At 41.9% G+C, this 24916-nt stretch overlaps 1 protein-coding gene and 1 long non-coding RNA gene across 5 annotated transcripts in view; one reads left to right on the forward strand and one right to left on the reverse strand.

Annotated features, from left to right (window-relative positions):
- LOC142430693 (uncharacterized) overlaps positions 1–17640 on the reverse strand; it is a 56172-nt gene extending 38532 nt beyond the window's left edge. Inside the window, exons 1-2 of one of the 2 annotated variants that reach the window (XR_012780647.1) lie at positions 16916–17640; positions 10576–10684 (exon numbers count right to left, since the gene is read on the reverse strand). This is a non-coding gene — a long non-coding RNA (uncharacterized LOC142430693). The remainder of the gene's footprint in view (positions 1–10575; positions 10685–16915) is intronic. The other variant, XR_012780648.1, reaches the window with a different exon arrangement.
- The window catches only part of UGP2 (UDP-glucose pyrophosphorylase 2), a 53108-nt gene continuing 45603 nt past the window's right edge, over positions 17412–24916 (forward strand). The window contains exon 1 of one of the 3 annotated variants that reach the window (XM_075535709.1): positions 17412–17562. In XM_075535709.1, the coding sequence (XP_075391824.1) occupies positions 17523–17562 (40 nt within the window). In that variant the 5' untranslated portion in view covers positions 17412–17522. Of the gene's footprint in view, positions 17650–18210; positions 18591–24916 lie in introns of those variants that run through there. The other 2 variants (XM_075535711.1, XM_075535710.1) reach the window with 2 other exon arrangements.

A 24916-nucleotide genomic window follows, 5' to 3' on the forward strand; every position in this document is an offset into this window, starting at 1 on the left:
TATTAACGACATGTGATATGCAGTTGACACAACCTTGTTTGCTGAAAGTGAGGAGGACTTGAAGCCCTTGCTGATAAGATCAAAGCTTGCAATCTTCAGTATGGGTTACAACTCAGCGTAAAGAAAACCAAAATGCTCACAAGGGGACCAATGGGTAGCATCATGATACATGGACGCAGCAGTCAAGAGATCAAATTTTTGATTGTGTTGCTTTGGGTAAATCTCTGTACAAGACCTCTTTTAAAGTGTTGAAAAACAAGGAGGTTACTTTGAGGAATAAGGTATTTTCAATTGCCTCATGTGCATGTGAAAGTTGGACATTGAATAAGGAAGACTGAAGAAGAAATGATGCATTTAAATATGGTGCTGGCAAGGAATATTGAAAATACCATGGATTGCCAAAAGAACCAACAAATCTGTCTTGGAAGAAGTACATCCAGTATACTCCTTAGAGCAGTGGTTCTCAACCTTCCAAATGCCGCTACCCTTTAATAGTTCCTCATGTTGTGGAAACCCCCAACCATAAAATCATTTTCATTGCTATTTCATAACTGTAGTTTTGCTACTGTGATGAATTGGGCGACCCTGTGAAAGGGTCATTCAAACCCCAAAGGTCACGATCCACAGGTTGAGAACATGTGGCAAAAACAGCAAGCCTTAGTCTCACATACTTTGGACTTATCAGGAGAGACTTGTCCCTGGGAACAGACATCATGCTTGGTAAAACAGAGGAGCAGCACAAAAGAGGAAGACCTTCAAAAAGATGGATTGACACAGTGGCTGCACCAATGGGCTCAAACACAAGACCAGTTTTGTGTTTCATTCTGATGTATATGGGGTCCCTGTGTGTCAGAGCCAACTTGATGGCACTTAATGACAACAAGGAGACAAAGACAAATGTATTATTGAGAGAATTTGTCTGAAGCCATGCACAAATAGCAGACATATTTAAACATGCTTTGTTTTGAATAAACCTCTGTATGAATTGGAGTCCTATGAGCAATACTTTTTTACTTACCTTCATACATTTCACAGATATTTTTCTCTGGGCATCTGGCACTTAGCTACTGATTTCCTTACATGACTGACTACTCTTTCTCATTCTCCTGCGCAAATTTTCCATTTTTCTATGTGACTTCTAAATGCTGGCATTTCTGGCCCTTTTTTTTTTCTTTTCTATACTCTACCATCCAGGAATCCTGGTTGCATAGCGGTTACCTGTAGGGCTACAAGTCACAAGGCCAGCAGTTCTAAACCACCAGCTGCTCCATGGGAGAAAGATGGGGCTTTCTACTCCCATCAAGAATTACAGTCTAGGAAACCCACAGAGATAGTTCTACCCTGACCTATAGGGTTGCTATGGGTTGGCATTGACTCAATGGCAGTGAGTGAGTGTTACTCTACCTCACCAATTCTCTTGCTTGGTAAAATATCTACTGGCTCATAATTTCCAAATTTATATCTCTAGGCTAGACTTCATCTCTGGGCTCCAAGCTCATTTCTTTAAATATCTATGTATGAGCCTTAGAAATATAACATAACCAAAATGGATTTCTCTATCCAAATATGATTCTCCCCCAGCCTCTTATTTCATCTTAATAATAGACCCTAGGATGAGTTCTCTTTCTTGACTCCTTTTTATCTACCTTTCCCTTTTCAATCTAACACAATAGCTGTTATTTTTCCTTTGAAAATATATCTTAATTCCCATTTACATTTCAATAAGTTCATGGCATTCTTTTGATTTAAAATATCAGGTTGATTTCTGCTGTTTTAAGATAAAATCTAAAGCTTATATAACCAGCCCTGCATGTCTGATTCCTTCCTATTTCTCCAAACTCATTTCCTGCTTCTTGCCACGCTCCAGCTCACTCACTGCGTCATTCTAACCTCCTGTCAGTTCTTCAAATTCATAAAGTTCATTCCATCTCAGAGCCTTTATGCCTGCTATTGAATCTGCCTGGTGTACTTGCTTCATAGGTTTGTGTGTGTGTAAAAACCATTTAGTTATAGGCAAGTCTGGTAGTTTCATTTCTTCTTGGACACACCAACGGTTCAGCCATGGCAGTCAGTAGTCTCGGTGTGCAGGCCTTGAACATGAAGGCCCAAGAAGTGGTGCAGCCTTTTGTGGGTCTGAACCTTTTGCAGTTGCTCTAGAGCTTCATGGAACTTGTCGTCCAGAATGTCAGCCAGGACCTGGCTGTATTTGCCATCCTTCACGTCTTTCTGTCTGTTCAAGAACCAGTCTGAAATCTTGTACTGCCGTGGATTCTGCATAACAGGGATCACCTGCTCAGCCTCATGGCTGGTGAACTCTCCTGCTCTCTTCATCATATCCAGTTTCCTAAACACCACCTGAGCACATCATCACTGTGTACCCTTAATGGCAGTGATTGCAGAGGCTATTTTCAATGTTAGTGTTGAGTACTCACAAATTGTGCTGGAATTTCTTGGGAATCGCTGGAGACCTTGTGCAGCAACAGCGGTGGTGTGTAGACCTCCGGTGGAAGGGTCCTCCATAGGTTTTTGTAGGTTGCCTCTTTTCATTCTTCAGATTTGATCTTCAAAGTCCACGGCTTCCATGGTAGCCCCACACAGGGATTCCAGGTAAACAGGAAAGGGTACTTCTCTGGTGAGCACAGTGTAGGCTGGATTTTAGCATTCCCAGACAGTTCTGTAAATGCCACCATCCCAGAGAGGCTGTCCCTGACCATTTTACCATATTAGTAGTCACTGTTTTCTAGGGCACAACACTGTTTATTTCCTTCATAGCTTTTCATCCAGCCTGCAATTATTTCACTCATTATTCTTTTATTTTGCTTGCTTATAGTCTGTCATTCCCACCCAGGATAGGAACTCATCTGTCAAGTGCATTATTTTAAACCTAAGGCCTTTTATAGTACCTGGAACATGTGTGTGTGTGTGTGTGTGTGTGTGAGTGTTGTATTAGATGCAGTGAAGTTAGGGCTCGCTCATACAAAGGAAGGAAACACTGTCCTGTCCTATGTCACTTTTACAATTATATTTGATCCTCTTGTTACAGCCACTGTGTCAATCTAGCTCATAAAAGATCTCTCTCTTTTTTTTTCTGATCACCAATTTTACCAAACATCATGTCCTTTCCAGAGACTGTTCTCTCCTAATAACATGTTCAAAGTACATGAGAAGAAGTCTTGCCATCCTCTATTCTAAGGAGCATTCTGGCTGTACTTCTTCCAAGACTGATCTGTTTGTTCATTTGGCAGTTCACACTCTTTCAATACTCTTCAACCAGCACCATATTTCAAATGCATCAATCCTGTAACAGTCTTCCTTATTCATTGCCCAGCTTTCACAGGCATATTAAGTGACTGAAAATAACAAGGACTTGAATCAGGTACACTTTAGTTTATAAAGTGACATCTTTGCTCTTTAACAATTTAAATGGTTCTTGTGCAGCAGATTTGCCCAATACACCATTTATTTCTTGACTGCTGCTTCCATGAGCACTGCTTGTAGATTCAAGTAAAATACAATCCATGACAACTTTAAGTTGTTCTCCATTTACCTAGATATTGTTTACCAATCCAGTTGTGAGGATGTTCTTTTTTTTTTAACTTGGCGAATAACCTTGTCGTCTTTCTGTGGGAAACCCTCATAGAAAATTATGGTTTGGTTTAGCTCTCTGCAACCCACTCCTGAGCTCAGAGGAAGCTTGCCTTCTGAGTTACCCAGTTTTGCTTCTGGGCAAGACATTTGGGGATGATTCCACTTCTTTTTAACATCTTCCTCTGACTTCTTCTCATAAGCTGGATTTTCTGGTATAGTAGAAAATGCTTGGTTATATATCTCCTCCATCATGTCCAGAGTTATGTTGTTCTATAGGTATTGAGAGAATTGTTTCCTGTAAGTATCTCCATCCTCTTCCATTAGGTAATGCATAGAGCCTGCAATGTTCTGACCCATGATGTATTTCCAAAAAAGAGTATGAGAGTGATTAAACTGAACTTTGACTACAGAATGAACTGTACTATAACCAGTTTACTAAACTTACTCAGGAATGTATATGTGTTTCCCTCAACTTCTTTTGGAATAAGAAATAATGTAAATGAATAATAATTATAGATCCTTACTGTGGTGAAGTAGAATTGCTTAAATATGGCTCTTTAATACATGTCTCTATAGTGTCCACTAAATTGTTTGGTGGGATAATGCAAACAGGTGCAGAGAACTCTAACTCAGGGATTGATCTGTTTTGCCATTCTTTTGTATATAAGAGAGTAATCACATATGCAGAAGAAATTGGAAAATCCTATCAATTAGTAGAGTCTGAAATTGATCAGACATGCAGTTAAAGTGACCTCATAATTATTGCTGATTGGGTTAGGAAAGTTTGAAACCAAGAGGAAGAATCAATAGTTGGAAAATATGGCCTTGTGGCAGAAATGAAGCTGGAAGTTTTATCACAGAATCTTGCAAGATGAATAACCTCTTCATGGCAAATATGATTTCAATAACATAAATGGTGATTATATAAATGAACTGATGGACTACTCAGAAATCAAACTGATGAGATCTCTGGAAAGACAAAAGGAGTCTTAGAACAGACCATCAGTTGCTCATATGCCAAGTTCAAGTTGAAGCTGAAGAAAATTAAAACAAGTCCAGAAGCACCAAAATAAGACCTTAAATATATCCGGTCTGCATTTAGACAGATTTTATAAATGTAACACTAATAACAAAAGGTCAGGTGTGTTGTGGAATAACATCCAAGTACCATACATGAAGAAAGCCAAAAGACAAGAAAGTGAGAGAGAGACAGAGGAAGGAAGAGCAAAGTGGGTTTTAGAAGAGTCTGAAACTTGCTCTTGGCAGTAGAGTAGCTAAAGCAAGTGAAAAAATAAAAAAGTTAGAAAGCTGAACAGAAAATTTCCAAAGGCAGTTAGAGCAAACAAAATGATATAATGAAATATGCAAAGACTTGGAGTTTAAAAATCAAAAGGGAAGAACACAAGAAGGAAAAATCAAAGTGGGTGTCTGAATAGACTCTGAACTTGCTCTTGAATGTAAAGTAGCTAAAGCAAGTTGAAGAAATGATGACTTAAAGGAGCGGAATGAGAAAATATCCAAGGGAAGCTTGGGAAGAAAACATAAAGTATGAAATGTTCACAGACCTGGAATTGAAAGTCAAGAAGGAAGCACATGCTCAGCATATCTCAAGCTGAAAGAAGGAAAAGATGCAACCCCCAAGTTGCAATATTGGAGGATTCTATAAGAAAAATATTGAATGATGGGGAAAACACACCAAACAGATGAAAGGAATATGCAGAATCATTGTGCCTAAATTCACTGGACAAAATCATTTTAAGATGTAGATTATTATGAAGAAGCCCAAGCTGCACTGCAGGCCTTATAAAAAGATGAGCTTCAGGAATTGGTGGAATGTTGTCAAACTGTTTAAAAAACATGATAAAGCACTGGAAATACTCCCTAGTCTATGCTAAAAATTTTGGAACACAGCCACCTGGCCAACTGATGGGAATCAATTTAATATTTGTGCCTATTGGAAAGAAAGATGACCCAAGAGAATGTGGAAATTATCAAGCAATATTATTAATATCAATATCAGTAAAATTTTGTGTAAGATAATTTTAACATATTTTCAGCAGACATTGACAGGGAGCTACCATAAATGCATGCTGGATTCAGAAGAGGAAGTGTCATGAGGGACAGCATTGTTGATGTCTGATGGATGTTGGCTGAAAGAAGAGAATATCGGGAATAATTATTTGTGTTTTTTGTTTACTATGAAAAGGCATTTGACTATGTGGATCATAACAAACCATGACTAAGACTGAGAATAATGGGAATTCTAGAATACTATATTGTGCTCATGTAGAACCTGGATCAAAAAGCAATCATTCCAAGAAAAGAACCAGGGAACATTGTGTGTGGCTTAAAATCAGGAAAGGCATGTGTCAGGGCTGTATCCTTTCACCATACTTACTCAATCTCTATGCTGAAAAAAGAGTCCGAGAAACTGACTATATAAAGAAGGACATGGCATGAGGATTAGAGAATGCCTTTCTAGCAACTTGAGATGTGCAGATAATAAACATGATAGGAGACCTTGAAGCACTTGCTTATGAAGATCAAGGACTGCCACCTTCAATATGAATTGTAACTCGGTGTAAAAAACAAAACAAAACCCCCACAACTAAACCAAGAGACAACATCATGATGGAGGGGAAAAAAATTGAAATTGTCAAAGATCTAATTTTGCTTGGATTTACAATTAATGCTCATGGAAGCAGCAGCAAAAAAACAACAACAACAATCTATTGCACAAGATGTACAAAATACTGAAGAACAAGAACGTCACTTTGAAGACTTAGGTACATCTGATGGAAGCCATGGTGTTTTCAGTTTCCTCATAAACAAGTGAAAGTTGAACAATTAATGAGGAAGACCCAAAAATAATGGAAAAATTTGAATTACGGTATGGCCATACTAAACAAAGATGACTACAACAAAATGTAGAAATTGTGGAATAATGTCATAAATACCACAGGAAAATAAAGTTTTGCTGAAGATAATTCAAGAAACAGTTGCAGCAGAATATTGGCAGGGAGATTCCAGAGTTATAACCCAGATTCAAAAGAGGAAGTGACATGAGGAATACCATTGCTGACGTTAGATGGATTGGGGCGGAAAGAGAATACCAGAAAGATGTTTACTTGCATTTTATTGACTGTGCAGAGGCATTTGGATGTGTGGACCATAAAAAACTATCTGTAACATTGAGAAGAATGAGAATTCCAGAATACTTCCTTGTGCTCCTGGGAACTTATACATGAACCAAAGTGCAGCTGTTTGAACAGAACAAGGAAATACTGTGTTTACAATCCTGAAGGGTGTGGGTCAGGGTTGTATCCTTTCACCATGATTATTCACTCTGTAGGCTGAACAAATAATTTGAGACACTGGAACATATGAGGAACATGAAATCAGAATCAAAGGAAGAGTCATTAATCTTAGTAATCTGCAAATGACATAATCGTGTGTGATGAAAACAAAGAGAACTTGGGTTTGCTACTCTAAACACCCATGCAAAGCTAGAACTCCCATTGGTTTGCCAACCTCTAATACTTTCTCTGCAAAACTCTGATGGAAAGTCACTGATAATTGAGAATAACCTCTCTCCCTGCACTGCCACCGCCCCCCACCAAACGGTTCTCTGTTTAAGTTTTTTATTTTCTTGATATGCTGCCCAATAGTGGTGGGAGGGGTTTTATAGATCACAGTTTCCTAATTGGGTTCTTTGAATACCTCAGAGGTGTGAAGAATGATCTGGATCTTTTCAGGCCTCAGGGTAGGCAGCTGGGAGCCCTTGGGCTGGTTGCTTCTAACTGCAAGCCAGCCTTGCTAGTCTTACCACCCTTGGAAGGTAGCCCAAGAAGAGTAGCATCTCTGTAGGTAGCGCCTACAATGAACAACACCCAGCAGTTTCACCGGCCCCTTAGCCAAGGTGTACAGCAGTAGGCATAGAGGCTGATGGTGGAAGCTTCCAGATCGTAGAAGCTTCCCCACCCCTACCTTCCACTCCCCCAGCACCTGGCTGTGCCCAAAACACTGCAACCTGTAGGGAACTCCTGGATGGAGCAGCTCTGGTGGCTCTGAAGCTCCGACTTCACCTACATTAAATGCTTCTGAGCGTTTGCAGTGGATGTGCCCATTTGATGGCAGCCAACATCAGTTCAGTCTAACTGATCCAACAACGTAGCTACATTTTATCATTTAAAGCTTCATCACTAATTTGAAACATTTGCTAGGAAAAAAGTTCAATCTGATTAAAAATCCATTTGTTTTAGCACATATAATTTCCTCGTGGATGTGTCAGTTTTTTAAAAGGAAGAGTTATTTGATTCTTTGAATAGAAGTACAACTATTATGTACATTTTTGACTGTGCAAGAACTTAAGCAAATTTCACCAATCTATGGAAAGTTTCTTCATGAATGATGACTGTATTCGATTTCTAGGGCTGCTGTAACAAATCACCACCAACAAGGTGACTTAAAGCAGCATGCATTTGCTCTCTCGGAGTTCTTAAGTCAGAAGTCCAAATGGGGGTTCTCTGGGGGTACCATCGAGGTGTCAGATGGCCTCACTCCCTCAAGAGGCTCTCATGTCCTCACTTTATCCAGCTTCTAGAAGCTGTCCTTGTTCCTTGGCTCATGGACCCGTATCACATCACCTTTTCTTCCCATGTCCATTATTCACATTGCCATCATTTTCTTCTGTCTTCAACTTCCCCTCTGCCTATTTCTGACAAGCTTGCTGATAATTGATTACACCTAGGGTCCACCTCGCTGTTACCAACCCTGTTTTCTCTCAGCATAGCTCAGAAACAAAGATAGAGTGGAAGAAAGTGGAAGGAGAAAGCTTTAGTGCGGTTGATCAAGGAAGGAGTAAATGGAACTAGAGTCAACCGAAAAAAGGGGATTTGTAGTTTTATACATGTACACCAGGAAGTAACTTGAGGGGACGATGAAAATGTAATAGATTTCACAGGAATGGTCATGACTATGCATCAGAGTAGGGTTGTGATTCTTGACAGAATATAGTTTATCTGATCTCTCGTTTTCAAATGTCTTCTGAGTCATCTGGTGACATCTTTCTAGAGAATTTTGGCTGCTTGACCAAATTACTTTTGCCCTGAGGAGGCCTGGCTGTTGTGGTTGACCTTTCTGTGCATGCTAGGTGGGCCAGGTCAGGTCGTAGCCAATGCTTGTTGGCTGTGATAGGAGGAAAGAGGCTCAAAGGGGAGAAAGGTCCTCAGGAAGGAAAGAACAGCTAATTATGGGCAATATTTGAAGAATATAAGTTCCTGGTACAAGCTGTGGAACCTACAATATAACCCAGGGCGAAGAAGTTTGAGGAGTAGTCTCACTGATAATCCAGAAAATCTCCCTCATCTCAATATACTTGACTTAATAACATTTGCAAAATGTTTCCTTTACCAAGCATGCTATCTTTTCCCAAGGTCCCTCCAGTTAGCAAGTTCAAAGGACATGAAAAGTCTCACCATCTTTAATTCTAAGGAGTAATTAATTTGCCCCACTTAAATGTCCACAGATTCCCTTGGGGTTTCTCCAGGATGCCATTCAAATTAGTACAGGTAGTTAGTTCTCAGGTTGCTTCCCTCCGGACTTAAACACCACTCCTACTGGCCCTTTAATGTTATGTAATCTCTCACTTTGAAATGACTGAACCAGTCCCTACTCCTAGCAAGCTCATCATCATCACCTTCATTTATTGCATATATGAGGGGACTTCCAAAAGTTAATAGAAAAACTCCATGATCCACTGTTTGAGGGGAACTTCGGAGTATTTTTTTAACATAAAGAAATATTTTTATTATTTATTTTTTCATATTTTTTCATATTAGGATATATGTCAGAGGTATTATGTCATTGGGAGTCACCCTCTTGAAGTTGTGTTCTATGTTTTTCCATGTTTGGGTATATGAAACCCATGATTAATGAACCTATAGGGACAGCAAGAAGAATAAGGGTTTCAGGGGAAAGGGGGTACAGTGGTGGTGGGGTGGGGTGGAGGGTAAAAGGGAGATGATGTTAAGGAGTCCTTGTAGAAAAATGTCTACAAACTGTGGTAGCAAATGTACAATTCTACTTGACATGACTAAACTATAGAATGACATGTATTAAATCCTAATTAATAAAAAATAAACTTTTAAGATTCAAAAAAAGAGAGAAAGACATGGTTTTAGCTCAAAAGCTTTTGTGTCAACTTCCTAAAGGAATTTCTAAATAGTATAGTGGTTAGATGTTGGGCTGCTAACCAGAAGGCTGGCAGTTTGAAACCACCGGCTGCTTCCTGGGAGAAAGATAAGGCTTTCTATGCCTGTAAAGAATTAGTCTAAACTCTCAGTAGTGACTTGATGGCAGTTAGTTTGGTTTTTGAGTGTTTATCACTTGTTGAGCAATAACTCTGCCTGTTTGCATTTTGTATCTGGCTTCAATCTGACACAAATTCAACCTGAGTTTTAACCCTGTTGTAGCATCGACCATTACTTCTACCTTTTTTGGAAAGTTTTGGGAAACATGCTCAAGTAGTCTTTAACAAAGAGCTGCTCATTTAAAAGATGCTATAGAAAGACACGCACAGGGAAGGTATTTTGAAATGAAGTCAGTTGTTTTCAAGGTGATTACTTAAGTTTTGCTTGGTTACTCTCAGTCCATTTTGTGGGCAGCCTCATTGTTGGCCAGTTTGGCTACTATGAGGATATTTGTTTTTGTTCAATTTAAATTCTCTATATGAAATAAAAGTTTGAATTCCTATTTAAAAAAACTCATTTGAGTTATTTTATTGTGCCAACCTGGCCGATAAACACATGTGGGGTTAATTGAAGGGTGGAGAGATAAATGGCTCGGTGAGCCTCACCTTTTGAGTTCTTGGGTCTCTTGCTTTCTGATGGTCGCACCAGGGTGCAGCTGCCTTAGCCAGTTCCCTACTTCAACTGACAAGGCTCACTTCATGCAAGACATCCCTAAGGAGAAGCCACATGGACCTACCCTGATGCAGTCCTGGGTGCTGGAGCAGCCATGTGGAGACCCCTGCCAGTGCTGAGATGTTTACACGTTCATTGACTCGACTTTCCTCCTGCAGGCGACATCACTGCGTCTGTTTTGTGAGATGGAGGAGGACTTTGTGGATTGGTGTCGGACATGTGGATTAATGTTAGACTTGTGGGCTTGGGCAGCACAGGGGTGGGATGTTTTCCTGATGTGCACTTAACCTTTACATAAAACTCTCTCTTATATACGAGTTTCTGTGGATTTGTTTCTCTAATGTACCCAGACTAACACATTATCTTTTCATTTCTTTTTTTTCCCATGAAAAATTAAAAACCACCTTCCTACAGCATTTAAATCATTGGAAAGGCCCTGAGAATTTTCTTCCAGTAACTCTCAACTCACCGTCATCAAGTCTGTGCCAACTCAAAGCAACCTTATAGGACAGAGTAGAACTATCCTTGCTGGTTTCTGAAACTGTGAGTCTTTATGGGAGTGGAAAGTCTCCTCTTTCTCCCTTCAAGAGGCAGGTGGGTTTGAACAGCTAACCTTGTGGTTAGCAGCCCAACACATAACCCATTACTCCACCAGGGCTGCTCTTGCAATAAAAGCTAAATAGAAATCCTATGTAATCGTTCTGATGTACTTCAAATTCTTCAATACAGTTAGGAATGGATCTCATCTCTTCTTTGGGGGTTGTCTGATTGTCATTTTATGTCTGTGCTATGATAGGAAACAGGTTGGGAAACAGAGGAAATGCATGCATGTAGTGGGGAGGCCTACCATAACAGGAAGTAAAAATACAATAATGCCTAAAAGTCAGAAACCAAAGAATAGCAATGCAGGCACTTAGAAATATGGAAGTGACATCAGAAGGAAAGTGGCTGCCTCTGGGGTGTGCAAGGTTGGACTACATAGTGTGGGGCAGGAGATTACTTCCATTTATTATGGATAAGTTGGTATTATTTGAATTTTTTAATGATGTATGTTTTACTTAAGTAAAAAATTAAAATTCAACTAAAAATAGTACTAAGACAACATTAATATTTCATTTTTCCCTTCCCCTCGACATGTGACATTTATCCTCCTTTGCATTTTAGGGAGGAAAAAAAAGTTACTTTTAAACATTCTAATTATATTACCCATTTAATGACATATGATTATCCAATTAGGAACCCTGGTGGTACAGTGGTTAAGCATTCAGCAGCTACCTGAAAGGTCAGCAGTTTGTATGCACCAGCAGTTCCGTAGGAGGAAATGTGGCAATCTGCTTCCCTAAACCTTTACAACCTTGAAAATCCAACAGGGCCAAGTGATAGTTAGATTTAAATCAGCTTGGGTAGGCCAGAATTCTGTGATATGGCAGTTAACATGTAGAAATCCCCTATGATCTAAACTAACAGCAATGTGGTCATAGCCAATCAGTTATAACAAGCTCAGGGTGATATGCAAAACCCTAATTGACCATCACTGGAAGATACTAATTGGCCACCATTCGAGGACACTTGAGAAATTACTTATGATTTTGAAAACTGACAAAAGGAAAATAATTCATCCTGCCTTTCTTATAGGAAGTATACATTGGGAAACCCATTAGATGAAGGGAATTTCTTTATTGAACATTCCAAACTGAAGACAAAATTATTGTTAGGTGCCTTTAAGTTGGTTCTAACTCATAGCCACCCCATGCACAACAGAATAAAACACTGTCTGGTCCTGGGACATCCTCACCGTTATGTTTGAACCCATTGTTGCAGGTCACAACCCTGGTGCAATCAATTGAAAAGGAAGTTTCCTTGGGGATGTGGCCTGCTTCCAATATAAGTAAACGCTGTGGGAAAGTTTGCTAGCTTTCTGCTGCCTTTGGAACGTCCATTGAGTCACTGGGTTTGAGCCAATGGCCTGCCATGTTGCCCACTGATCCTGGGAATCATCAGTACGTTGCTGCCTGACCTGCCAATCTTTATTCTTACCTTTACAGCTACAAACCTGGCCTCCTGAGTTCTGCAAATTCGTTTGCCTCTGCAGCCACCAGCCTATTGTTTTCCTGCCAATATTGATTTCATCAGCCTCTCACAGATACTCTGTTAGGAGACCTCTCCAGCCTAACATGGACTTGGATGACATGCATAAGAAGCAGTGTGCATATCTGCCCATCCTTGGACTTGTCCACTTCTACTATTATGGAAGCCATTTTCTTGATATAAATATCTGTCTAGATAGATATATGTATAAGCGTCACTGGATTTTCTTTTCTAGAGAACCCTCCCTAAGACAGAGCATTTCTACTTTGTCCCGTAGAGTCCTTATGAGTTGGATTCAATAGCAATGGGCAACTGACCAATTATTTAAACTGTATACAAGGAATAGTCCTGCAAATGTGAGTTTTGTTTTTAATATTTGGCTCGGGTGGTGGTATGAATGCTAAAAATAAATTCCCCTAGACTAAGTTAAGCAACAGAAGTTCTTTATCCTTTTCTTCCCAGTGGTGGCTCTGGCAGGAAATTTAATAAGCTAGACCAGAGGCAGAGATGCTTGGGAAACCATCAAAAGACATTTGATGGGATGCACAACAGGGAATCTTTCATGGTTGAAAGAGGAAGAAAAAAACAGGATTAAACTAAATGCTGTTCTATTTCACAGCTCTTCTCTACGAGGATTTCAAAGTCAAGAAGAATAAGTAACATCATCATCCACACATACATCACTAAATAAAGCAGAATAGTATTTGCTCTATCTTATTAGATTAGTAAGCAATTGTTATTTTAAAAATAAAATTTCTAAAATATGATTGCGTACCGATCTATAGCTATTAAAAAGGTTATTCCTGGATCTACTCACTCCTCTGCCTCGACAATCAAGAGGCATCTGGAGATGCAGTTTGGGGCACATGATTAAAGTGCAACCATTTCATCAGCATCACCATTTGTCTTCAGCACTCTCCCCTGGGTAACATGTGCAAGTAAAGAAGCAGAGTGTGCATATTAAAGACTTGTCTCCTATGCAACCTTCAAAGGCGAGCTTATAAAGGGTTTTGTGATAAAGGTGCACAAGAAAATGCATGCTGTGGTTGAGCGCATTCAGGTGAGTCCCATGACCTTGAAAGTCACTTAAAAGATGGATTTAGCAACACTGAGATAGCTATCTGTAATGTGAGATTACCCTATTTTTTTAAAAAAATGACTTTTTTAAAGCATCACAGTCATTTGAAAATACTGCTACTGTTTGGATATAAACATTACGGATCCTATTACTTTTTCATTCTATTTTCCCACCAACGTTTCGAAGCACCTTCATACAACCTTCACATAAAAGTTTGAAAATCATCCTATGAGCAAATGGAAGGATATTTTGTCATTTAAATTCACAACGTGTTTCAGCAAACTTCCTGATTCACCAACAACAGGGTGTTGGCAACAGGAAAATAATGAAGTCTTTCTCTTCCTCAAGAATTTGTAAATCTCATTCATTTTTAAGTCGACTCATTTATTAGCAATTACAGATATTATGTGATATCTTTTCCAGTTAACCTTGCCTGATCACCTTTTGACTCACATGAAATGCTCCATTGTTAGATTTAGTCAGTGGTTGGCAACTGCTGATTGAGTAACAGTGCCCCCCTTTTTCCTGTTCATGTGGGTGGCCTAGGATTTAGACGGGTACGATGGAAGCAAATATCAAGTGTGGGCAAAAGTCCAGCATGCAATTGCTGGTTGGTCTCTTGGCTACACACTCTGGACATGACAGACATTTTCCTGTCTGTGACATGTTTCCCCCAAACTTTACTGTTTTCTTGTTGTGGAGATGGGTAAGGTAGACAAGAAAAAAAAAAAAAGACCACACACACTGCTGCTCTATTTCATACTTTAGCAACTTCTAACCCATGTTGTATTGTGTAACACCTATCCTATGGCAAGTAGTGGGCAAAAAGTGTCAAATCATCTTGGCACAGCATTTGCTGCCATTATTCTTATTGTTTGGTCCAACAGCACAATCAAGGTGGAAAAACTTAAACATTCCTTTCCTCAAGAGGAAATATTTACCTTTGCTCTAAATATACTCATGAGTGTGAAGGACCTTAGAGGGAACACATTCATAAAAACTTCTTAGACAAAACGTTGAGGGGATGAGTTGCTGGCCGTAGGGGCTCAGGGCTATAGTCTTGGGGTCATCACGGCTACCTGGCACATCATATTTCACAAGGTAAGATGTGCTACCTCTTACTTTGGTGAGTAGCAATGGGAGGGGGGTGTCTTAAAAAGCTGATGAGCAGCTAGGTAAGGTGCCATTATGGGTCTTTCTCCACCCAGAGGAAAGAAGACGGAACTTGAAAACACACAGTAACAAATAGTGCAATGGACTAACGTATCATGTGAATGAACATCAGTCCCCTTGACTCTAAAGAGAGCCCAGCTACCACTACCCACTGCTTTGAAAGGAATCAAATAAGAAGAGTCGAGAAAAACGTGGAACAAAAGTCAACATCCTAAAATTGTCCCTGGCTTACTGGCCTGATAGAGACTGGTAGATCCCCTGTTCTTGGTTACCCTTCAGGTCTGGAACTGGATTCACCCGTGACCCATTTTCAGCCACATAATCGATCTATAAGGGAAACACGAACACTAAAGAAGTACACACACCTTAGACTAGCTAATCATCTGAGATAAAAAGGGCAGCATTTACCCCAGGATGAAGTTCAAAAGGGTTGAGAAAGGAGGACTGGAAAAAGCCCAGGGTAAAAAAGTGGGCTAAGTGATGTTCCACTGAGGGAACTGCAATAAATGAGATGAAATTTTACGTATGAATTGCTGAATGCAAAAATGGCCTGTTCTGTAAACTTTCACCCAAGTCACAATAAAGGTTTTAAACATATTATCAATAGTGACAATAACTGAAATAGATTAAAGTATGCTAAAATGTTTATGATATTTAGAAAAATGACCCAAACTAATTGGCCACCATTGGAGGATACCAGGGAACAAATTTATGATTCTGAAAACTGACAAATAGAAGAATCAAGCTTTATCCTGTTATTCTCACATGCGCTGTGCATTGGGAAACTAGTAGATGAAGGGGATTTCTCCTTATAGCAATATTCTGAGTCCATATATGAACACAGAATTGTTACTGAGGTTGGGTGGTGTTGAGTCAATTCTGACTCACAGTGACCCCATGCACAAGTGAATGAAATGCAGACCATTCCTGTGCCAGCCTCACAATTGTTACACAAACCCATCACTGGAGCCGCTACGTCCACCAATCTGGTTGAAGGCCTTCCTTCTTTTTCCCCTTCATCCTCTACTTTCCTCAGCACTGGCCTTTCCTGAAGGTGTGTCCAAAGTATGTGAAGTGAGGTTTTGCCATCCTTGCTTCTAAAAAGCCAGAATAGAATGGGATTATTATAATTTTGTGACCTAAAATGTACATGTTGACATCATAAAAAGAGAGATATCAGACTGAATCTGAAAAAAGACTGAGTGTGACCAAGCTCCTAGATTGAAATAACAATTCACAGAAAATACATATAATAGAGAAATATGCTAAACAGTAAAATCCAATGGGTGGAAGATGCAATCAATTTCTGTAACAGAAACATTGCAAAAAAAGAATGGTACTTATGAATTAAAGGATCCTTACAGGACACATCGACTGATGGTACTAGTTATTTGGATCCCGCTTTACCTGAACTCTATACAAATTATGTCATTGAGAAAATTGGGAATTTTTACATTGAAGACTAAATCAAGGCATCGCTGCTTTGTTTTCTTGTTTAATTAGTAAATATTATGGTATTTAAAACAATTATTTGCCTCTGAGCCTACAGTAAATTTCTTATTTTACTGATAGTCCTCAGAGCTAAGCGGATACCACCCTGTAAGTGAAGAGTTTGGTGACATCAAACTGGTCATGTTTCTGGTCTGAAGAAGTTTTTGTCCGAAGAAAGGGAAAAAGATTGGCAAAGCTGTTATGTATGATATGAAAGTGAGTAAACAAAAGTGAATTTCCTCATGTTTCTACGGAGGAAGGGAAAGGACTGGGGTGGGGGTGGGGGTTGGTAGCATACAGTAACCAGAGAAAAACTAGCTTGTTTTTTTTAGTTTACTGTATCTCATTCCATCTGCACGGTTCTTGCCAGCCCTTCATCCTCTTCCTCTAGATCTCCCACAAGGTTCTGCTCAAGTTGATTCTGTACACCTATCCGTGTTACCGACTTCATAGGTATGCACCTTAATAATGCACGCAAGAGAAATAGGCACCAGTGCTCTCAGCCGACTTGAAACCGCTAGAAGGTCCATGAATAAAGAAAGAACCCCTGACTCTTTAACTCAGCCTCACTCACCTAGACCAGAGGTGGGGGCCACTGAGTGCTTTCTGTATTCGTATCCACTGTGTTGGTGTCCACGAAGAGCACCTGGCACCTCTCCGTGTCTGCTGTGGGATAGCTCTCGAGGTGGCAGCCCTGGCTCCACCCTCCTGGGTTTCGTCAATTGAGGGAAAAGGAGAAGACTTTTAGGAATTGCAAACATAACCATTCGACCTGAGGTCCGCTCCCTTGCTGAAGTGTTTGTAAAAGACTGGGAGTTTCACTGGAGAGACGAGGCTCCCGCGCGCCGCCGCACTAGCGGCTCCCACGCGCGGCATCCCCCACGTCAGCTTCTGCGCCCCAGCGCGCCGGGTTCCCGCACGCCGCCGATGTCCCGCCCCTGCCACCTCGGCGCGTCTGATTGGCTCATCCCGCGGCCGCCTCGGCTCCTGTTTGGCGGCGGCGGCTGTCAATCTTCGCGGCAGGCACATTTCCGCAGTCAGGGGCGCTGCTCCGCATGGAGGGGGAGGGGACGTGTTTACCAGAAAGTGGGGGCTCTGAGTGCCGGGAGACGCCAGCCAGGTGGTCTGAGGGGGTCCGCAGCTGGACTGCGACCGCTGGCGAGGGGGCTCAAAGTGTGCACATGTTAAGAGGCGAGGGGAAGAGAGAAAAGTGTCTCAGAGGTAACAAATTTTCCCAGCCGGCGAGCCTTCTTCCCGGGGCGCCGTAAACGACCCCAATTTCCCAGCTGTTAAAGGCAGAGGAAGGAGGTGGGTGGCGCTGGCGGTTTGGGGAGGTGATGGGACGGGCTCCAACGACCCCTTGGGTGGTTGTATTTTCCATCTCTGAGGAGGGGTCTAGAGCTCCCCTTCTCCGGCCCGCTATCCGGTCCCGAGGGTCGAATTTGGGGTTCGGCAGGAGGGACGCGGGGTCGGCACCCAGCCGCGGCTCCCGTGCCGGCCGCGGGGGAGGGGCGGCGGAGCTGGCTGCCCTGCTGCGGGATGGGGAGTCGCGGCCCGGCCGGCCTCAGGCAGGCGGGAAGCGGGAAGCCGGGCCGAGGGCTCGGCTGCGCGCGCCCTTCCTCGGCGCCTCGTCCCTGGGAATAGACGCGCTGCTTGCAAATGCGGAGGAAACGGCGGCCCTGCCCCCGCCCGCTGCCGGGACTGGGGCCTCGTGCACCTCCCGGGTATTCCCGGGAGCCAGGGGGCTGGACGGCGGCTGCGGGGAGGGGGCCTGGGGGCGGCCGTGCGGGCTGCAGTCCTGCCCCCGAGGGCGGGGGGAGCGGTGAATAGCCGCCGTAGGTCCGCCTCTTTCATTGATGAAATTTAAGTTCGGGTGGTTTTATCTTTTCCGGGAGTCTCCAGCTCGCTAACTAGCAGTCCAGTCTGGAGTTCCTCGCCGTCGCGGCGCACCAAATTCCCGTCTTTTGGAAGTGTGGAGGAGCGCTTCTCCTGGGTGTTCTCTAGTCTGCCCGGACTAACACACTTGGGTGTACATATATATTTTTTGGACCCAGTTTCAATCGCTTTTGAATACCTTGAGTGGTTTACTACCGGAGGAAAAAGAACACGACGGTTGGTAAAGGAAGAAGAGAGACTACACTATAGCGTGACTTCTATTGAAAATTTAGGGGGTCGGAAATACTTTTTTTCTTTTTTCTTAAAGCTAAGACAATATTATTAAAATCCAAAAATGTCGAGATTTGTGCAAGGTAAGACATACTTTTTACGCCGCGGTTGCTTCAGTCGAATTTGGGTACTGGCAGGCGAGAGGTTGGTGATGGGGAACTTGTTCGTTAGACTATTTGCGAAACGTTTTTCGTTAAAATTGGTATCTGAGCTGAGGTGAACTGCTGGGCTGGCGGCTCAGATATATTACATCTGATTTATGCCCCTCCGCTGGGTTTAGCCCTGCTTCCCGAAATTCAGCTATTAGCAAGCATCTGGCTCCCGGGATAGTGATTGTAGATGATGATAAAACAGGCTCCCTGCTCGCTTTTCCTGGTGAGTGTCTGGGTACCTGGGCGCGTGGGACGGAAGTGGAGAGGGGAGGGCGGGGAAGGCAGGTGGGTTTCGTCTGGACCGTTGGGGAAGCATTCGCTGTTTCCAGTTTCTGCGCTGTTTGTGTGTACGTGGTAGGAGTCTCAGATTCATTTGTTGCGAAACCGGGACCAGCCCATAGAAGCTGGAGGTCATTTCAGCAGGAGAAATGACTTTGCTGCATTGCCGTGTGGAGTGTTTTTTTCTACCTCCTTTTCCGACTCTGAAATGCGGGAAGGTTATTAAAGTTTCTTCGAAATTTGCCCCGAAATTCCACACGCGTATATTAAAAAAAAGGGTAGGAAAGGTCCCTCCACTAAGTAGCATTGGGGTGGGGTTGGGATGGTGTGTGTGTGTGTGTGTGTGTGTGTGTGTGTGTGTGTGTGTGTGTGTGTGCGCACATTGAAATTGGTGCTCCCTTCAACTTCTGTCAGGAATGTGTAGCATCTGATTTGCCTTACATCTGCTGTGCAGGTCCAGCCGTTCTTTGCAGACCCCAGCCTGTGAAAGCTTCAGCCATCTTGCTGAACACACAGCTAGTAAAGTTCACAACCAATTCATAGGGCTTTCCAGAAATGTAGAATTATCTAAAAACAAAACAAAAAGTTAGTATGCCAATACAGGCCAGTGTGGCTATTTGACTCTGTGGACATGAAAATGCCTGGGTAAATCTCACAAGGCTTGGTTAACTCCTTGTGGAAATCTCACATGTTAGGCTAAAGTAAAACAGTTTGCCTGTTTTACTGTAGAACCAGATGGCACTACCTTTCCCTACTTTTAGCAGGAAGATCTGAAATGGCACTTGTCATTAGACTTTCAAATTCACATTACAGCTTCTCTGTGGTGAAAGATGCTTCTTGTGTTCAGAGTGAGTAAATAGCTCAAGAACAGAGAGCCTCAGGTAGTTGTAAGAAACGTGTTGGGTTTGTAACAACAAAATCCAGTTCTCATAAAGTCAGTATTCTGAGGGAATTCACGGAAAGGTGGAGGTGTCACTTCTTAAACGTTAGGAATATTAATAAACTCCAGGTGTTCCATTTAGTTACTCTTGGAATAAAGCATTGGTTCACACGGACTGATTTCATTGGTTTTGCTGTTAATGGCTAACTACTCACCTCCTCCCCCCACCCTCTCTTGATTCTAAATCTTGGCTTAGAAGAGGCTGGCTATGTTTGTCATTCCTTTCCATTGTCAAGCACTTAAGCCCAAACCAAAATAACCCCCACATTTTTCTTTTGGAATAAGTTTAGATCTATGTAAAAGTCCCAAAGATGTTTCTCCTGATATTAACCTTTTATATAACCTTGGCACATTTGTAAAAACAAAGAAATTATCATCTTATTTAAACTACACACTTGATTCAGATCCCTGTTCCAGGAGCCAATCCAAGAGAAGACCTCTTTGCATTTGCTACCTGCTCTCACTTAAAATAGTGATTTCTTTTTACACTGGCAGCTTTACACAAAAGGTGTCACTAACTTCTCCACCAATTAACTTGATTGTATTTCAGTTTTTTATTGTTGACATTTTACACTAAGATATGTCCTTTACTCCTGTGTACAGTTAATGAACTCTGCTGCTGTTAGACGTGACAAACGTAATTGGTTCATGACTCAGCTGTCTCTACAGGTCCGTTTTCACGTGTGTGGGTTCAGCTTTTGTGTTTTTAATTTTTGGTGTGTTGTTTTAAAAGCAGGTCAAATTATTTGCCCATATAGCCCATTCCTTGACTCTTAGTTTATGGCAACTCATAGGGACAGATTAGGCCTCTTTTGTCATATCTTACCTCACTTAAACTCCATACTAGTCCAAAGAGGTAGATTAAAAATAAAGTTTTTTTAAGAGGTGGATTTTTATTATGACTTTACAGTTGAGGAAAGTCAAGTGCCTTATCCAAAGTCCACAGCTACTCAACACTGAAATGCATACATGAATGTGCCTCAGACCTTTACCCTCATCCATACCATATAAGGTTTCTTCGACTGGACTTTCAGGCACTTATGGGCAAAGACTACTGTAGGGAACACGCACTGGCTTACCAGTGGTGGGTAAGTTCAAAGAGTTTGTAATTAATGACATATGAAAAGGACAGCACAACACTTTGGCTGGCTTACATTTTTGGTTGTAGTTTTTTTATAAACTACCTCTTAGATTATATAAATGTTGGGAAAGACGAAAGAGTAAGGACTTAGACTTGAATCATGTTACTAGCAGGTGATCAGATAAAACTTTCCAGAACCTCAGTTTCCTCCTGTATTAAAAATTATTATCTATGGCACAGGGTTATTGAGAAGCTGAGATGAATTATGCAGCCACATGCGAGGTACCCAGTAAATGTTACTCTTTTAAAAATAGTGGTGGTCTTTCAAATGGCAGTGCCACCAGAAGTAGTGTGGCTACATTTCATCAAGAGAAATAAGCTGAAAGAAGGCAGGTAGAGCAATTCATATTTTTTTCTGCTTCCAGTTTAATGCTGAGGCCTGAGCATGGGGGAATATATACGTATATATATAATTATGTTCCCCTGTGTATGTGTGTGTATTTGAGTGCAGGGAGAGTGGTATGGAGGAGAGGAGCTAGAACAGTGCTATGGGTGTTTTTGGCACATTGTGCATTGTGTTAGGGTTATTGATGTATCCCTTATGATCTGAGTAATACAGCAATGTAACTCAGAGTAGTAGCTGCGCTCCGCTTGACTTTCTTCCCCCAAATCTAGAGTATCTGGACATCTGCATCCTCAAGAAGTTAGACGTAAGCTGGGTGGCATGGAACCACTAGCAGCTCCACAGGAGAAAGACAGGGCTTTCTACTCCCATAACCGTGACAGTCTTGGAAACCCACAGGGGGCTTGCTGTGAGTTGGCATCAACTTGATGGCAGCAAGTTTGGTTGGTTACTGGCCAAAAGGTTGACAGTTTCAACTTCCCCCGGAGGGACCTTGAAAGGTCACAACAGGTCTTAGCACACGTGAGGTTGCCTTATGTAGGAATTCACTGTGAAGGCAACTAGCAACATTAGGGAGATGTGATCAAGTAATAAAAACACTGAGCTGCACAGGCAAAAGGGTTCACAATATGTATTCCTTAGCTAAAGAAGGCTCATTTCGTTTGGGCATTATCCCAAGTCTGTGTTCTTCGTGCCCTATGGTTCTTTTCTCCTAGAAGACCCATCACTAGATCTTCATTGGATCTGTGGCTGGTGTATTCCTTGACTAGTGTATTCCACTGCTGGGTCACAATCTGTCTGCCTAGGAAATTACTTCTCCAAGCGGTAGCTTTCCACCCCTCATGGCCTATTGCAAGGCTCCCAGTCATTCTAAATATGCTCACCATTCTTTTCCAGCTGGAGGTACTAGGGTCATCATCCACTGTGGGCACCATTCAAGCTTTTGCTTTTAGAAAATTCAAAGAGCTGTGGGGTAGTCTTCCGAAATGTGAAGCTTATAAACATAGCAATGTATATTGGTTGTCTAGCCAGCGAAGGCCATGTTGTGTGCTGCTGCTGTAATCTTAGAGGAACTTTGAGTTTTGATTTCTTGAACCATCTTTACCAGGATATGTCTTAAATAATTTTAAAAATTCTTGTTCTTACAAGTGAGATACTTTCATTTATTTCAAAGGAAACCAGCTATCATTTCAAAAATATTTGAGATCCGTCAGCTTTTCTCGTCGGTTGGGATTCTTTGTGACAGTTTTGGTGATTCCTGTTTGGTAGATGGCAGCCTGCCAGGGAAGATTAGCTGGGCTAATTATAGCTGGAGGGTCTCAGCAGCCTGGGAGATGAGCTGCATTGTGGGGCCTGGTTGTCAAGGTCTGGCCTTGGCCTGGTTCTTCTCAAATCCCCAGACTAGATTTAGCTTGTTGCTAAACTTGTTGGATGACTAGGATGCTTTTAAGGCAGGGGGATTCTGGCAGAGATGTGAGGTGGGACAAGAGACAGCAAGGCCGTAGCAAAATCTTCCCCTCAAGTTCTGAAAGATGTGGCTTGGGGTTCATTATGTTGCTAGAGAAAAAAAAGAATTTTGTTTAATTCCGATGCGCAGCGAAGAACGTGAAGCTAGACGAAATCAAAATGAAGAGTTGGGCTAATAAGCAAACTTTCCTAGGAGTTTTCCAGTGTGCTTTCTAATCTCCGTGGGCACCTTGCCCTTGTTCTTGCTTACTTTGCCGTTCTTTGAGTAAAATGGATGATTTTCACTTGAATAATTACTAAAGGGATTGGGGTAGGGTGGGGAAGCTTGACCAGAAACATCAGGGAAATAGCTATTAACTGACAACACTTTCGGAAGTGCCATTTTAATCTTTCTCAAGAGAACTTTAAAAGGATAACTTAATTTAAAAAAGCTCTTTTACTCTGATTTGAAATAAATTCTTTTTCCACTCAGCCATTCTTACAGTTTGCTTCCTGACATTGATTGCAGCCCCCACGGAGTCCCAGCACTCATCTCCCCACCCCCGGGTGTTTTCTGGTTCCTTTATTTATTAATTTATTTTCTGGCTCCTTCTTTCCCTTCTCCTCCTGCCTTCTGAACGCTGCCCTTTGATGGAATGGCTGGTTATCTAAGGCTTACAGTGGTTCTCAGCCTTCCTAATGCCGCGGCCATATAATACAATTCTTCATGTTGTGGTGACCCCACAACCATAAAATTTTCGTTGCTGCTTCATAACTGTAATTGTGCTACCGTTAGGAATCGGGCGACCCCTCTGAAATGGTAGTTCGTCTCCCAAGTTGAGAACATCTATAGGAGTACTTACTGCCCTGCTATTACTATCTGCCTGGTTGTCTATTGTTTGGCTGGGAATTGAACCACAGGATGAGTTCCTCTTCCAGGTGTGACGGGACCAAGTCCCAGACTTCCACCAGTCTCTATTCATAAAAGTATAACTTTAAAAAAGCGTTGTTTTAGAACGGTAACTATTTTCTAGTAGTGTATCCACAGAGATAATTTTCTGTGTGTATATTATCTAATTTTCAGGGATGAATTGTAGTAATAACCTGAATTAAAACAACCTGATACTTAATATGTAATTGGTAATGGGAGGAACATTAGTTGGCTAAATAATAAAAATATTCCAGTTAAAAGGTCACATACTATAGTTTTCCAGTTTCCACTAAATTGTATTTGTTATTGTTTTGACTCCAGCCCCAAAGAGGGCGAAATTCCCTATATGTAGGTGCCAAGAGAGAATAACTGACGGAGAAGGAGCCTGAGAAACATCATTTTATATGCATGGGGGTTGGGGTGGGGAGGTTCACAGACCAGGACAGCAGTATTGCTGCCAGGTGTGATTGACTGAGGCAGGTGGGAGTTGTTCTGGGGCCTCGTTAATACTGGTGACAATTTTGAGGAAGGTTAGCTAACCTACCTTGTTCCAAAAAGCTCACACGCATTGAGTTAGTTCCAACTCATAGCAACCCCATAGAACTGCCCCTCTGGGTACCTGAGACTGTAAATCTTTACAGGAATAGAAAAACTCATCTTTCACCCACGAAGTGGCTAGTGATTTCAAAATACTGACCTTGTGGTTGCCAGCCCAATGCTTAACCCACTATGCCACCAGGATTCCTTCCTACCTACCTTGTTAGATTGATGCTATTCTGATGGGGAAGGAGCTGGCAGCATTCATAATGCTTCTTCTGGCTGCTGCTTCTGGCTGTGGTGCTGTGTTGGCTACCCGTGGCAGAAGGGTGTCATCTGTGTTACCACCAGAAGTCCCGCTTGCTCCTCTTCCCTCAGAAGAATTGGGGAGTCAGCAGCTTAACTCTGTCTCACGTACACACAGCATCTCACTCAGCCAAGCATTCATCTTAAAGTGAAAATATTTGCTGAAGGAGGAATGGGCCCTTCCCCTAGGAACAGAGATGAATCAGGATGACATACCACAGATATTTAGTGTTTTTACAAATGTCTGATGACTAAGGGCAGGAATAGTCATGATTGTTGTGAGGGTTGGGAGGGGGGTTGGGCAGGGATGGGAGGAACTTCTGATGACATTTGG

Source organism: Tenrec ecaudatus, chromosome 17, assembly GCF_050624435.1.
Source record: "Tenrec ecaudatus isolate mTenEca1 chromosome 17, mTenEca1.hap1, whole genome shotgun sequence".
In the NCBI taxonomy this organism is placed as follows: Eukaryota; Metazoa; Chordata; class Mammalia; order Afrosoricida; family Tenrecidae; genus Tenrec; species Tenrec ecaudatus.